At 54.4% G+C, this 13,241-nt stretch overlaps 1 protein-coding gene and 1 non-coding gene across 6 annotated transcripts in view; both read left to right on the top strand.

Moving 5' to 3' along the window:
* The window catches only part of MYOM3 (myomesin 3), a 49,190-nt gene that overhangs the window by 23,672 nt on the left and 12,277 nt on the right, over positions 1-13,241 (top strand). For all 5 annotated transcript variants that reach the window (XM_003989727.6, XM_019836393.3, XM_023258312.2 and 2 more), the window contains 9 exons: positions 541-715; positions 3,810-3,931; positions 4,338-4,525; positions 4,786-4,912; positions 5,930-6,108; positions 9,303-9,417; positions 10,402-10,558; positions 11,231-11,340; positions 12,565-12,609. In XM_003989727.6, coding sequence (XP_003989776.3) covers positions 541-715; positions 3,810-3,931; positions 4,338-4,525; positions 4,786-4,912; positions 5,930-6,108; positions 9,303-9,417; positions 10,402-10,558; positions 11,231-11,340; positions 12,565-12,609 — 1,218 coding nt within the window. The remainder of the gene's footprint in view (positions 1-540; positions 716-3,809; positions 3,932-4,337; positions 4,526-4,785; positions 4,913-5,929; positions 6,109-9,302; positions 9,418-10,401; positions 10,559-11,230; positions 11,341-12,564; positions 12,610-13,241) is intronic.
* On the top strand, positions 7,753-7,859 carry LOC123379726. The gene has a single exon (XR_006584612.1). It is a non-coding gene; the product is annotated as a U6 spliceosomal RNA (small nuclear RNA).

The following is a 13,241-nucleotide window of genomic DNA, read 5'->3' as shown; positions in this document are numbered from 1 at the left end:
AATCGTGGCCCAGTTAACGTGTAGACATGATTCAGAGTCTGGCCAGTGAGTGGTTTGTGATCAGATGTGGGCAGTCTCTGGACCAGAAGGCAGTGTCAGGGCAAAGTTCCTGTATAGTTCAGAAAAGGCGAGGAGAGAAAAAGAGGGGAGAGGGGGAAGGAAGGGAGGAAGAAAAAAAAAGCATTTGTATTGTAAAAGTTAAATTATTATACCAAATGAGAAGACACACACACACACACACACACACACACACACACACACACACGCCAAAGAGACAGTGGTGAGGGAAGGAGGAGACGGAGACTAAGGATTAATGAATGGAGGCTTTCATGAGAAGCAGAGATGTTCGGAGGTTAGAGGGAGGGAACTTGAGAATAATAGTCTGGGGCTGCCCCTGGGCCCAGGAGGGAATACCCAAAGCCCCAGGGCATGACTGCCACCCCCCTGCCACTCTTGACTGTGGTGGGGGCTCCTCCCAGCCTTTCCCCACATCCCTCCCCTCCCCTGCAGCATCACATCACCCACATTTCTGTTTTTTAGCTACTCTGCCTCCTCCAGCTCAAGTTCAAGCGTTCCGAGACACGCAGACCTCTGTGTCCCTGACCTGGGACCCGGTGAAAGGCCACCCAGAGCTCCTGGGCTATTACATCTACTCCCGGGAGGCAGGATCATCTGAGTGGCAAACGGTTAACAACAAACCCATCCAGGGCAACAAGTGAGTTTGCCCCAGCCTTCCTGCAAGGAGGGGCCATAAGGACCGTGGCACCTGCCGTTTCACAATATGGCACTGGGCGCTGGGCACTATTCCAAGCTCTTTTCCTATATTAGGTCAGTTCATTCTAACTGCAATGCTCTGAGTTTAGGACTGTTGTTTTTCTCATCACTATGCAGATGAAGAAACTGAGGCATAGAGCTCTTAAGTAACTTGTCAAAGTCCCTGAGCTAGTAGTGGAAAACTGGAACTTGACCGGATGGGCTCTTACTCAGCAAACGCTGGCTGGGGGCTTGCTGCCTGCAGAGGTGACAGACTGGGTCTCGTCTGTCCGGGAGCTTAGAGACAGAGAGAGGCAGAGGGTGCAGCCCGGGAGGCCTGGGTTCGGATTCTGCACGCACCCCTCACTTGCCTGGTGCTCGGGCATGGGTACTCGTTCCTCTGAGGCTGGGTTCCTCATCCGTCATCTGGGCAGGTAGGACCAGACTCTCCTCTCCGCGGAGGCTCCCTCCTCACTCGGTGGCCCTGGTCCTGGCAGTCGCAGTGAACCTCGAAGCTTCTGGGCTCCTGACTTCTGTCGGTTTTGAGGTTCTGTGGGGTCAGGGGCTCCCCTCCTTTTCCATCAGATGACTGCCTGGGGGCTCTGAGCACACCTGGCTGGGCTCCCCTTGGCCACCAGCCCCTTGATTATCTTACCCAGGAAAAGGGACAGGACCTGGGACCCCCACAAGTCTTTGGTATCTCGTGGTCAGCTGTGAGGGGTCACTCATAATTCGTTATGGCTAAAACTTCCCAAGTTGGAGAATCATCAGATTTTTGACAAATTTTGACAAATGTGACCAGGTTGTCCCTAGAATAATATCTCTCCTTCAACTTGCATTTGATGTGCTTCCCTGAGGGGAGGCAAGGGTGGTGAGAGAGTTACTCAAGGTATTGGCACATCTGGGACACACGTCACACATGAGGGGTGGCACACTCTTCTGGAACGTTCAGAGAACTCATCAACACGTGTGCGTGCTGACGGTTACCTATGTCATGGCTGGAAAGAGGCTAACCACCGCTGCCCAGGAGTGCTGCCTTGTGTGATGGCATAAAGGGAGCCCCGCTGGACTGTGGGGTCCGGTCTGCCATACCGCCGGGCCCCACAGAACCCGGCTCATTGTATGCTCCGTGTCTGAATGTCCTAACGGATGACTAACGAATGGGTAGGCTCTGCTCTGGGACTCAGGAGGCCTGGGCTGTGGTCCAGGTGGTGTTTCTAATTGGCCGGGTGCCCTTGGCTCTCCTCTTTCCTTCTGGGGGAGGCCCTCCCCACCGGGAAAGTGCAGAAACTGGACCCTTTGATCCGTAAGGGCCCCTCCGCATTCCGACATTCAACTTCATCCGTACCTCCAAAACGGGTAACAACAGTACCTTCCTCTGAGGGTGCTGTGACAAGAGCCTGCGATTACGTAGATTATAGGCAAAGCCAGGGCTAGACCTGCGTGCATGGCTGCCGTCATTGCGGTCATGGTCACCATCTGTTGTCAGCAGGGGCTGGTCCTGGGAGCCACCCCCAGCCTCCCCTGACCAGGTGCTCCCTGAGCAACATCCCCCCCTCCATGCTCCATCCCTCTCATTGAGGTGTGCTCCCCGTGAGACATGCATGTCCCTGAGCAGGGAACTTACTGCTGTGTCAGCTGTCAACACTTGACTGAGGTCCTCAGGTCTCATCGGGGACAGCCGGCTGAGAGAAGCTCCCTGTAGAGCAAGATTTGCTACAGGAAACTGTCGATAAGTGGAAAGAGAGAAAAAGGGGTCTGCCATTTGGGTTTTATCAGGAAGGGGCATTTTTGTCTAAACCAGAGTGTCTCTGCATGTATGTCTCTGGATGACAATTCTCCTTCTGGGTCTTTGAAAGGATTCTGTGTTTTAGAATCACAGAATCCATGCAGATAATATGAACCACTGCTGTATTTCAAGGACGAGGCCCAAAGTCCTGGACATACACCAGATAGCACAGTTGAGGGGTTGGCTGCCTGGGCCTTCGGGGGGTAGCTCTCCCAGCATTTTAATGGTGGACTCCGGAAGAGCCACACCCTTTAACATCTTTTTTTTCCCCAGTTTTATCGAGAGATAACAGACATACGTGACTGTCTGTGTAAGTTCAAGGTAGACAGCATGGTGGTCTGATTTACGTATGTTATGACATGATTGCCACCATAGGCTTAGTTAACATCCATCATCTTCTATAGGTACAATAAAAAGAAAAATCATTTTTCTCGTTGTGATGAGAACTCTTAGGACCTACTCTCTTAACAGCTTTCCTGTATATCACACAGTGGTAATAACTGTGGTCCCCACGTTGTGTATTACATCCCGAGTACTGATTTACTTTATAACTGGAAGTTTGTACCTTTTGACCACCTTCCCCCCACCTTTAAAAATCTTAATAACTCACCATCCAGGGTGCGGGCATCACTCTGGAGGCAGAGGCAATAATCTTTAGGCATGAACTGGCCCTAGGGGGGCCGGGGGTGGCTCAGTAAGTTAAGCATCCGACTCTTGATTTCGGCTCAGGTCGTGATCTCACGAGCCATGGGTTCGAGCCCTGCATTGGGCTCTGTGCTAACAGTGCGGAGCCTATTTGGGATCCTTTCTCTCCCTCTCTCTCTACCCCCTCCCACTCGCTCTCTCTGCCTCTCTCTCAAAATCAATAAAAAATATACTTAAGGGGCACCTGGATGACTCAGTCAGTTAAGCGTCCAACTTTGGCTCAGGTCATGATGTCACAGTTCGTGAGTTCAAGCCCCGCGTTAGGCTCTGTGCTGACAGCTCAGAGCCAGGAGACTGTTTTAGCTTCTGTGTCTCCCTCTCTCTCTGCCTTTCCCCCATTCACACTCTGTCTCTCTCTCTCTCTCTCAAAAATAAACATTGAAAAAAATTTTTTAATAAAATAAAATAAACTTTAAAAAATTAAACAAACAAACAAAGAACTGGCCCCAAACCTCAAATCCTACCTCTGGTGGCCACTTAGCCCACAAGATTGTTCTAGAAAGTTCAGGGACATCTGCAAGCTGTTTGACCCTCCCTGAAAGCTTACACATTTCTCTTCCAGGTTTACGGTCCCTGGGCTGAGGACGGGGAAAGAGTACGAGTTTTGTATCCGATCAGTCAGCGAGGCTGGGGTAGGTGAGAGCTCAGCGACCACCGAACCCATCAGGGTCAAGCAGGCTCTGGGTAAGTCCAAAGGGCAGGTCCAGTCTGCATGTCTCCTGGGGGCAGCCCTGAGCGGGGCAGAGAGTGGGGGCTTATCGACCACATCTTGGAGGGTCCAGTCCCAGAGACCAAGGGGGCATAAGTCCTCTGAGGGGAACTAAAGCTGACCCCGAGCACCTCCCTGCCTTTCCTTTGGGGAGGAAATGACAATGGCCTGAGGCCATGGGGCAAAGGTCTCACCAGCTCTGAGGCCCAGCTGCCCTCTAGGGAGTGGAGTCAGGACTACCGGCAAATGCTGTTGGCTAAATTAGTACCCCAAAGCAAGGTGGGCATCCACTGGAGGACGCATGTTGGCTCCCTCGGGCCCCACTGCCCAATGTGGCCGCCCCTAAGGAATCGGCTGTCCTCACCTCCCTCCTCCCCGTAGCCACGCCATCTGCCCCATATGATTTCGCGCTCCTGAGCTGTGGGAAAAATGACATGGTCATTGGGTGGAAGCCCCCCAAGCGTCGTGGAGGCGGCAAGATCCTGGGCTACTTCCTGGACCAGCACGACTCAGAGGAGCTGGACTGGCACCCGGTCAACCAGCAGCCCATCCCCACCCGGGTCTGCAAGGTAAGCCTGGAATGTGGCCACCGCCTCGTGTCCTGGCCTGTGCCGGTGGAGACCAGAGGTCACTGTTAGAGGTCCTGAAGCCAAGAAGGCCTCAGGTTCCCTGGACTCAATAATCTGGCTAATTTTCAAATGCAGACTCACTTGACCAACCTTGTTTAAGGCCCCAGGGACTTCCTGCTCTGGCCTCCGCGCTGCCCCTGCCACACCCCTTTCCCTTTTGCCTCAGCCTTGGCTTTCACTGTCTGTCTCTGCTCTTCAAGATCAGTAACCTTCGTGAAGGCCACTTCTACGAGTTCCGAGCCCGGGCGGCAAACTGGGCAGGTGTTGGCGAGCTGTCGGCGCCCAGCAGCCTGTTTGAGTGCAAAGAGTGGACGATGCCCCAACCAGGTGAGGGGTCAAAAGATGCCGAAGCCCAGCACCTGCCCTCACCCCGTCCCCCAAATCCAACCAGTAGATGGGATGGGTGTCACCAAGCTTTCTGTGTATCCAAGCTTGCTCTGTTGGCCCCAGACCTCAGACCCCTGGTCCCTTCCACCAACATACCCTATAATCTCTGACACAGACAGTCTTAACCTTACCTTAGAGGACCCCTGACCTTGGCCATCAACTGCCTCTGCACCCTCCGCATAAACTATCCCCTAGCTCAGCACACCACCTGAGCTCTGATTTTGGCCGCAGGCCAATGTCAGACCCTAGGAGCACGCTGTTAGGGTGACTGACACCCTGCACGCTGTTCCCCACAACCCCGTTAACTTTCTCTCAGATGAGCCCCCACCTCCTCCCCAGGAAGGAAGGATCGCAACCTTCCATCATGCTGTTCAGCTCAGTGCTGGTTTTTGTTTTTAACTAAATGGTAGATAATTAGTATGCGTGATGCTTTAGACAGTAATTATGAACAACTGATATTTATTGGGTCCTTACCATGTGTGGACAGATCCCACAAGTCATGCCATTCATGCTCACAGCAACACTAGATTATAATAATTACCATTATCTGTATTTTATAGATGAGAAGACAGGAACATAGGGGCTGAGGAACTTGAGCAGAGGCCCCAAAGCCTGAAGCTGGGGCCCGAACCCCGGGGATCTGACTCTGGGGGTCATGCCGTAGCCCCTACACTAATCACTGAAATAGCAAAGACATTAGAAGGGTTACTGCTGCCTGGGATAGGGAGGGAGAAGATCGTGGATGCTTCCGGAAGAAGTGATGCTGAGCACATTTTGAAAAGTTAACGCTCTCTCAGGCCCAGACCAAGACCAAGTTCTGTCACGAAGCCAAGTCCTACCAGGTCCCCACTATGCCCAGAGCAGGCGCTTCCAGATTGACAAGGTTGATGCCAGACCGCCCGGCTCGCTGCCTAGCTGGCTGGCTGGCCGACTCCTCCTCTACCCCACCTCCCACAGGCCCCCCGTATGACGTGCAGGCGTTTGAGGTGCGGGCCACCTCCCTGATGCTGAAGTGGGAGCCCCCCCTTTACACCGGGGCTGGGCCGGTCACAGGCTACCTCGTCAGTGTCCAGGAAGAAGGCTCTGAACAGTGGCAGCCAGTCACCCCAGACCGCATCTCTGGCACCCACCTGAGGGTGAGTCCCCTGCCCCTTCACCCCCTGCCCCACCCCGAGCCTTCCCTGCCACACTGAACATAGCAGGACTACAGAACGCCGGAGCTGGGATGACCCTCAGAGATCACTGCCCTCACTTAATGTCAGCACACGACCAGAGACGGGGAGTCGCATACCCAGGGTCACACAGCAAGTTGGCAGTCTGACCCTCTGGCCGGTTGCCTTAAACTGCTCCAAGCTGGGCAGACTCCTCCCTAAACCCTCACTCACAGTCATCCAGGTATGTCAGCATTGGATAGGCCTTTTCCCTTGAGCCAGGAATTCTGCCCTGGGATTGGATTGCAGAGAAATAATTAAGCAAGTGCACAAAGACCTCTACAGGCAAAAGTTGGAAACAACTTAAATGTCCATCGGTAGGGGGGTTTGCTTAAATCAATCAGTGCATCCTTAGCGTGTAATCCTGTGCCAGGTAGTAGAAAGGCGATGATAGTTTAAGGAGTGACAATAGTACAAAAAATGAGGTGTACCTACATGTATGTACTGACATGAAAATAGATCCATCAGGGGCGCCTGGGTGGCGCAGTCGGTTAAGTGTCCGACTTCAGCCAGGTCACGATCTCGCGGTCCGGGAGTTCGTGCCCCGCGTCGGGCTCTGGGCTGATGGCTCAGAGCCTGGAGCCTGTTTCCGATTCTGTGTCTCCCTCTCTCTCTGCCCCTCCCCCGTTCATGCTCTGTCTCTCTCTGTCCCAAAAATAAATAAACGTTGAAAAAAAAAATTTAGAAAATAGATCCATCATCTGTGGCTAAGAAAAGCAGAATACAAAGTAGAATATTTATATGTTCGATAACATACTATGTATATATATAATATTATACATTAACAAACATATACATAGATATATATTTCTCTTTTTTTTAATGTTTATTTTTCTTAGAGTGCACGTGGGGGAGGGGCAGAGAGAGGGAGACACAGCATCCAAAGCAGGCTCCAGGCTTCTGAGCTGTCAGCACAGAGCCCGAGGCAGGCCTCGAACCCACAGACCGCAAGATCATGACCTAAGCCAAAGTGGCATGCCTAGCCGACTGAGCCACCCAGGCGCCCCAGTATTTCCTAATTTAAATGAGAAACAAACTCTAAACTTTTTGGATACATAAGAAATCCAGCAGAATCGTTGGTTTTATTCACCTGTGATGGTCATTGGAACTCCCACCAACTGGCCAATATTGGACAGGCCAGAAAACAAAGTGTCGAGGAAGCGTTCTCAGTGGGCACAAATCACTGCCTTAGACAATCCGTCAGAATCCCAGACTTCCCGGTGCCTGAGGCTGTTTCAACACACCCAGCGCCCGTCTCGGCAGCCACCAAGTCCCCCCGGGGCCGCCCGTGTTTGAGGAACATTTGTGAGGATGGTCCTGTGACGTGGACTAGATTCTATTTTCTGGAGCTCTAGGGAAAGGAGGAATGTGTCTTCTTCCCCAGCTCACTTTTCAAGACCACACATTAGCGTCCCATCAGTTAGCACCAAGAGAGAGGAAGTCACGTTCACGATGCCCCAAACAATGTGGAAAGAATGCGAAACTAACAAACGTGGCGCCTGTCGTGTTTCTACATGGTTTATGTGCATTTCAAAGCCCAGACGGAGTGTTACAGAGTTGTTATTTCTGGTGCTCGCTTCAGCAGCACCTATACTAAAATTGGGACCATCAGAGAAGATGAGCAATGGTCCCAGCACGAGGACAGCATGCAGATTCGCGAAGCCTTCCACGGGGATTCTCTGGCAAAGCGAGGCAGTGTAAAGGGACTTCTCTGGTCCTATCGTCCAAGAAACCTTGTGCAGTGTTAGATCTAGGATCGGCTTCCGCTGGAAAGTAAAGCCAGATTTGTTTTGGGGGAAAAAAATTGTTATTATTTCTGGTCGTCTGTGGGGGTGGGACTGCCAGGAGAGCTTAACCCTTCATTTTACATTCTTCTCTGTTGCTTTAATATTTTCCCAGCCAAGTGTGTCTTTCTTTTAGAATCAAAACAGTTAAAACCTTTCATTTTGAAACAATAGCCGTGAGGCCACTGGAAACAAGCAGGGAGGACAGGCCTTGGCCAGTGGAATGCTCTGCGATTCTGCAGTTTCTGCCCCACGGGGTCAGGCCCCCTGCAGTAGAGTCGGCCAGCGCCGAACAGCTGGTCCCAGAGAGCCACGCGAGAGGGACGGTCCTTCTGCCTCCCCACGTAGCTTGGCCCAGGCCAGGCTGGGCAGGCCCTGGTGACTTGGCACCGTTTTTGCATCGTGGGTGGTTGGCCGTTTACTGAACACCTCTTGGTGCCTTCTTAGTGCCAGGTCTGGAACCGGATCCTAGACGTAAAGAGCGAACTAAGCCACGGTCTTTGGGCAGCAAGCAGTTACCTTACTGTGTATTGTATGATTGAGGGGGAGGCCCAAAGGGATTCTGGGAGTTCCAAGGAGGAAGGTAAGAGACCCTTCCCTGGAGTCCTCGAATCTGCCCGAGCTGAGCTGAGTGGTCAGGGATGAATTGGCGTTGGCTAGACCAAGAACGAGGGGAGGGCTTTGCAGGCACAGGGCTCAGCAAGGACAAAGGCAGGAAGATGTGAAACGGGAAACCGATCAGGTGAATCTGGGCACCCGGAGGGAGTCATGGAGTGAAGGGGCCACACGGAACGGCAAGAACACAGAAGACACAGAAGGCTAGGGCCAGATTAGGAAGATGTTGCGCTAAGCATGCTAAGCATGATCAGACCGGCATCTTGGAAGGACTGGCAGAGGGGAAGTCTGGGAAGAAGGATCTAGAGTCAGGGACACCATTCGGGGAACTGTTGGACTAATCCAGGTGAGGAGAAATAAAGCCTCAATCAGGGCCACGGCTGGGACGTGGAGAAGAGTAGCCACGTTCAAGAAATGTTGGGGAAGTGTGAACTCAGTGATGAGAAGTGTAGGGCTCAAGAGAAAGATGTCAGAGATGATCCCCAGGCTTCTCTCTGGGGTGATGGATGGAGAAGAGATGGGGTGCTTTCTTGTTGAGGCGGGTGATGAGTTAAGTGGGCAGAATTCCACGTGCCACGGGCATGGGAAGTAATCCCAGTGCAGGAACCCACTGCAGACTGGGACTCGGGAGAGTGGGGTGCTCCTGGCCTGCCCCCCACCCCAGGGCGAGTCTTTGCTGTCCTCAGTGCTCACCCTGGCCCACCCTTCCACCTCCCCCAGGTCTCTGACTTGCAGGCGGGAAAGAGGTACAGGTTCCAGGTTCAGGCCGTGAATTCAGCGGGTCCGGGACAGCCATCCATGCCCACCGACCCCATACTCCTGGAAGACAAGCCAGGTAAGGGCAGGGGGAGGCGCGGGCACCGAGAGGCCGGGCTGTGCCATCAGGGACAGGCAGAGGTGAGCGGAGGGTCAGGAGGAGCATGCAGATGTGCGGCAGGAAGGGCCCCCCTCCCACCGCCACCCTGCACATCATCCGGCTCCGCCTTTCCTTCTTGCCTGTGTCTCGCCCACTCCCCACTCCTGCTCACTTCTGCGGGACCCCAAGATACGAACATACGTTTGCTTCCTATTCGATGGGGTTTTCCATTCTTTCACGTGCCATATGCGTAAACTCCCACAACTTCTCGTGGATATTTAACACCCAGCTCCATCCCAGATACCACACGAGGCTTTGTCGCTCTTGCAACCACAGCTCCCGAGGTCCCCTCCTGCCACACACGCCAGGTGCTACACTAGGTCCTCACACGGCCCGGCCCTCCCAACAGGCCCCTGGGCGAGGGGTCATTGCCCCCACTCACAACTGACTCTGCGGTGGCTCAGAAGTTAACCGGTCCGGTCACACAGCTAGCACATGACGGAGTCACTTATCTCTGCGGCCTATAAGCCACATTCTTTTTCCAGTCTTTCAATTCTCCGTTCATTCCACAAATATTTGGTGATGCCCACACTGCACTGGGGACACAGGGCCCTTGCCCTAGCATGGGGGAGGGGCCGGACGTAAACAAGGAAAGGATTATGCGAAGGTGATGACTTAAGGGGGTGGTAAGTGCTGTAAAGGAAATGAAGGGGGGAGGGGTGGGGGGGGTGGGGGGCTTACTTTAGCCAGGGTGGTCAGGGAGGGCCTCTCTGAGGAGGTGTGACGTTAGAGCTGAGAGGGAGCTGATCACACAAGGCCTTGGAGACCCGGGCAAGGAGACTGGGGTTTATCATTTTATTCGAGCGCAAATGGGCAGCCGTGGAAAGGGTTAAGCAGGAAGGCGAGTGACTTGGGTTTATTGCTTCTCAACGTCTGGTGCCCTGCCTTGGGTCCTGCCCTCAGATGCCCGAGAGATCGAGGTTGGTGTGGATGAAGAGGGCTTTATCTACTTGGCTTTCGAAGCCCCCGAGGCCCCTGACTCGTCAGAGTTTCAGTGGTCCAAGGACTACAAGGGCCCGCCAGACCCCCAGAGGGTCAAGGTGGAGGAGAAAGCTAACAAGTAAGTGAGGGCAGAGGGGCGGTGTAACTAGTCCACAGGTCCCAAAGGCTGTCAGGTGAGTGGGGAGAAGTTCAGGGGCAAGGCCACCCGGGGGGGGGGGGGGGTGGGCGGGTACTCACGATAGTGGGCCTGGCTGGGGCTGCTTGGTCTCTCACCAAGGACGCCGGCTGCCACCTTAGGCAGAAATGAGGGGACGATGCATTTAAGGGCAAAAATGGCAACATTCACTGAAGATTCTTCTTCTGCAAGGAATTGCGCTGCCAAGGAGACGCAAAGCATGTGGTTTCTAGCCTGGGTGCCAACGGCTTGCTCTCGAAAGTTCTCTGGGCTCAGCGTCCTCACGTGTAAAAAGAGGGGTTGGGACCAGAGGTCAAACATCCCCATGTCTTACTCACCCACCCCCAGCAGCTCTGGCTTCGGCCCTGTCCAGATGATGGCTGGAGCCCTGGGGAGCAAGAGAGAGGGCAGTGTGGCCAGTAAGAAGACCCTGTGCCAGAGAGCCTGGCTAACGGGGCCATTGAAGGTGCCAGGCCAGAGCTACCCTGGGCAGGGCACCCCGGGGGGATGTAAGGAGGCGTGGCCAGGGGTGGGGCTGGGGTGCCGGGCCTGCAGTTCTCAGGCCTCCAGGGCACAAGGCTCCTCACCGAGTCTCTGCTCTCCTCTCTCCGCCAGGTCCAAGGTCATCCTGAAAGAGCCTGGCCTTGAGGATTTGGGCACCTACTCAGTAGTGGTCACCGATGCTGATGAAGACATCTCGGCCAGCCACACGCTGACTGAGGAAGGTAATGCCCCTGCCCCACTGCCACCTCCCCCAGAGAGACAGGCTCACATCAAGAGTCCCGAACACAAATGTCCCCAGAGGCTGGCAAGGAGCAACAAAAACTGATAAAGCAGCGATTTCCGGAGAAGTAGGCCGTCCCCCACCCATTCAGTCAGCCAGTCCATTGACGAGTATCTGTGGAGCACCTGCCGTACTCCAGACACTGTCCTGGGCACTGCGAACTCAACAGTCAAAAATCCCTGCTCGGCAGAGTTCACGTTCTTCTTGTCTCTCTTTCCCTTTTTCTACTTTTGATAAAAAGCAAAGGTACCAGAATTATTTCACCTCCTTCCGTTGCCCCAGAAATACCACAGTGCAGGGTGAGGGCAAATTGCAAATGGCCGCTGGTCTGAGGAACCAGGACAATAGGGAGCAGCGGGGACTGTGGCAAACCAGAGAGGGGATGCTGTGTCTCAAGGGTCAGCCACGTTTGATGGCTTAGACAGAACTGGAGCCAGTGCTGTTGACGGACAAGACTCCGGCTCCGCTGTCCCCAGAGTACGAGGGGCGACGGGCCGCCGTCTTCCCGGCTGAGCGCTTGCTCGTGAGGCCCTCTGATTTTGTTAAGATGCAGAAGCCACACAGGCTCAGGTTCCGAGTCTACTTCCATAATCTGCCGGCTGCTTGATGTGGAGCAAGCCACGTCGCCTCTCTGGACGTCGGTCGGCTCATCTGCAAAGGGAGATTATAATCCCCGGGGCTGTCCCAGCAGAAACAATGTCATGCGGATACAGTCCGGTGATTGACTGTCTGCCAACTAAAGCCACGTTTCTGGTTTTCGTTTTATTTGGTTTTCACTTTGCCATGAGTCGAGACTCAGCATACTCAGGGCTCTGGGGCTTGCAAGGGAAAATGAAGTGTGGGCCCCACCCCGGCCACCAGTGGGCCTGGAGCGGTCAGAGGGGACAGTAGTGCTCACCCCACAGCGCTGTGTGAGGACGGGTGAGGGCACGCGGAGCCCAGCACAGGGTAAAACTTCCCCAAGGAGGCAGCACGCCTACAACACTGTCCCTCACCCTCACCTCCTGTGTAGCGAGTGACTCTAGGCTGGGGGGGGGGGGGGGAAAGGGGGGGGTCTCTTGGGACTTTCACCCAGCACGGACGCTAGGATGGCTCCCATGAACCCCACTGGCCCCGGGCACTTCACGCTCCTTGTTTTGTTTCTCCTTGTGCCTCCCGGTCCCAGAGTTGAACAAGCTGAAGAAGTTGAGCCATGAGATCAGAAACCCAGGTAGGCTGGGCCCTCGGGGGTGTCCGGAGCAGAGCTGACTGGGGCCCAGCAGAGGGGACAGAGGACGGGAGCATCACGGGGCTGCAGGGTCAGAGGCCCGGGGAGTCTGTGGTCCGCAAAGGAGAAAAGGGCGGCCAGCAGGGCGGGAAGGGAATGCAAAGGAGGGCATAGTAGATGGCTTCGTCCTCTTGTAATTGTTATAATTGGCTCTTCCGTCCTGTGGACTTTGGATCATCTCAACCTCCGCCCCCTTCCGTTGCTTAGCAGTAGCGTGTGGTCCCCGGAGCAGGGGTCACACACCTGGGTGCACCTGGGAGTCACCCTGATAACTTTTAAAGCCCCAGTGTCCAGGCCGTGCCCTAGACAAATCAGAACCTCTGGGGCTGGAGCCCAGACATTCACGTTTTTAAAAATCCTCAGGGATCCAGTGCCCGGCCAGGGTGAGAACCATGGCCTCAGACCCGTAGGGAGATGGGACGCTTCTCTAAGATGAATTGCATCTAGAGGGACTGAATGTGGAAACCGTCCCCGGACCCGCATCCCAGCGGCGTGGCCCTCAGACTCTTGAAGCGCTTTGCCTGTTAAATGGCCAGGGTGTGCTCACGGTGGGGCTGGTCAGGAGTGGAGAGGGG

This window comes from Felis catus, chromosome C1 (assembly GCF_018350175.1).
Source record: "Felis catus isolate Fca126 chromosome C1, F.catus_Fca126_mat1.0, whole genome shotgun sequence".
Taxonomy (NCBI): Eukaryota; Metazoa; Chordata; class Mammalia; order Carnivora; family Felidae; genus Felis; species Felis catus.
Note: the sequence above shows the minus strand (reverse complement) of the source record. Positions and strands in the feature narration are given on the sequence as shown.